The sequence below is a fragment of the Eurypyga helias genome, unplaced genomic scaffold (genome assembly GCF_000690775.1).
Source record: "Eurypyga helias isolate BGI_N326 unplaced genomic scaffold, ASM69077v1 scaffold17215, whole genome shotgun sequence".
NCBI lineage: Eukaryota > Metazoa > Chordata > Aves > Eurypygiformes > Eurypygidae > Eurypyga > Eurypyga helias.
Genome location: NW_010253695.1, coordinates 9,079 through 11,496, shown reverse-complemented (window position 1 = coordinate 11,496; position 2,418 = coordinate 9,079). Strand labels below are relative to the sequence as shown.

Below are 2,418 nucleotides of genomic sequence, written 5' to 3'. Positions count from 1 at the left end.
ATGAAGGTAATTTATAAATAACCAGGACGAAAGGGAATGTGCTCTTCTAGTGGGTGATGTTTGCTTTAAGGTCCTGTTATACCCTGAGACAAGAGGTGGATCCTCTTCCGAGAAGAGCTTTAAACAAGAGAGACAACAATTTAAGTGGGAATGTGGGATGAGGAAAAGCAAGAATATATGTATATGGCACATGTAGTGTGTTTTTCTGTGTCCCATTGCCTTTCATTGGCCTGTCTCTTCTGGGAGGCTACATTTTCCATGATCCACTACTTACCTGATATGACAGAGGGAAGGCTGATGTGTGGCAGAAGACACAGTTCAGCCACTGAACTTGGCCAGCCATAAGAAAGAAAAGGACTACCCGGGATCTCAATTCAACTCACAGTTGGGATCCTCATTTTCAAGAAATGCACATCCCTCTGAAAAGTATGGCCAAGACATACCAGTTGGTACGTCAAATTAACTGTGAAAAGCATGAGTTATCTTTTGAAAATCCAGGTCTTCTTACGAGAAACTTTGAAAAAAAAAATGCTGAAAAACTTGTTTTCCTGACACTAGGCAAATTCATGACAGTCACCCACACTGTGTAATCAGAAAGCGAAATGTAAGAAATGTAAGTAACATAAGAAAGTTTCAGAAAAACACAATGTTCCCCAGATGTCTTCAGGCTCTACTGGGATTTTATTAGGTTCCCTGAAACAAGGACAGAAGCTTTCCAACAAATTGAACGAGCAGGTGTTAGCACCAAGCTTCACATCTCTCCAAGCTGATGCTCAATTGCCAGCTTCTGTCCTTCTTTTTCATACATTAGGGAAGTGATGGCAATGAGCTCCTTTTCCAATCTTTCCATTTGTATCGTAATGTCTGACACAGTATTTTTCACATCATTCATCTGCTTCTTCAATATATTGTATTCTTCTTCGAAGGATTTGTTCACGTTGGAGGGAACGTGATATCCTTGTTTCTCCTCAAGTACAGGGTTCATTTTCAGGAAGATGTGGAGGAGTTTGGGTAAGTCCTGGAGAGCCTGGAGGATTTCATGCTCGCCCTGAAAGCTTGGAGCAGACTTAATCTTATTCTGGGTTGGAGTGGTGTTGTTCTTTTTAGCTTCATGCTCCTGCTGTGGGGTTGGGCCAGGATTACCTTCTTCCACAGCTGTGATGGTGTCAGTGTCCTTCTGAAGGTCTGTGCTGGCATCTTTGCTCTCTTCAAGGACCGTGATGGTTTCTTTGTCTTTCCAGTTGATGGGCACTCTTTTATTCTCCCGCTGGAAATCCTCTAAGATTCTGTTCTTTTCCTGGACTTCCTGGAGAGCCTTGTTGTCTGGCCTGACCGGAAAGCCTATGTGCTTCTTTTGGAAGAATGACAATGGCTTATTTTCCTTCTGGAGGCTTTGCTGAATATCATCAGTGTAAATAACCTCGACAGGTTTGCTCTGTGACTGAAGACATTGTAAAGCCTTGTTTTCGTCCCAGAGCACCCTGTTTTCAATCCGGAGGGCTTGATTTTCCTCCCAGAGTACTCTGTTCTCCTCCCAGATACTCCACTCATTCTGTTCCTTCTTGTTAAAGAGTTTCCTGTGGGAAGCAAGGGGTGGCTGGCAGTAGATCTCATTCACCCGTTTACCATCAACAAAGACAAGGATCTCATCCCTCAGTTTCATCCGTGGGTCAATGTAGTCTATCTCAGGTTCTGTACACTGCGTGCTCCGGTTTGTCAGATCAAAATCAGACATGGCTTTTCTTTAGTAAATTGAGGAGGACTGTGTGAAAAGGCTTCTTACAGGAATTCTGCAAGAGGTCACTGTCCACTTGCAAAAAGTAGGTGACACAGCAGGGCTGGAGAAGCTTGATCAGAGCTGAAGGAACAGAGACCACAAATGCCCAAGAGTTACTACCAAAATTCAAGGTTAGGATTAAAGTACATTGGATGACAGGAACAAACAAGTTACTTCCCACAGTTCGACTCTCAAAGGTAAGGAATACACTAGAAACATAGTTTATAGAAACTCAGAAAATCGTCATTGGTAGATAAAGCATCTCTTCTATGCCAAGCTTTGGTATAAAAACCTCAACTCTCCTTTTATCTCTCTACCTGCTTTTTACAGATATGTAAGAGAGTCAAATGTAAGAATAGCTTGTGCCTCAGAATAGCCTGACAGACAAATAATGAATTAAAAACTGTGATGGGGCAGAAACCAACTTTTCAAAATAAAACATTTTTAAAGGATCACAGTGAAAAACTGACCTCGAGAGCTGCTTTTTCTTGTTGATGCTCAGCAGCCTGTGTTAACAGGATACCACAAAAATGCAGTGGCAGTTGTGCTTTTTGACTGTAAAATCCTCAGAACTGGAAGAGCACCAAGTGATACAATATGCACAAATGATTAAAACTCCAAACCAGAGTCCTGGGACATTA

General features: G+C 42.1%; 1 protein-coding gene across 1 annotated transcript; it reads right to left on the bottom strand.

Annotated features, from left to right (window-relative positions):
• Positions 1 to 751: 751 nt before the first annotated feature.
• Positions 752 to 1,735, bottom strand: SPERT (spermatid associated). Its single transcript, XM_010152754.1, has one exon. The coding sequence runs from the start codon at positions 1,733 to 1,735 to the stop codon at positions 752 to 754; it is 984 nt and encodes a 327-aa protein (XP_010151056.1).
• Positions 1,736 to 2,418: the final 683 nt, after the last annotated feature.

Bases quoted from the DNA above. Each gene is read 5' to 3' on its own strand.
- SPERT (XM_010152754.1), bottom strand. From the start codon at position 1,735: ATGTCTGATTTTGATCTGACAAACCGGAGCACGCAGTGTACAGAACCT.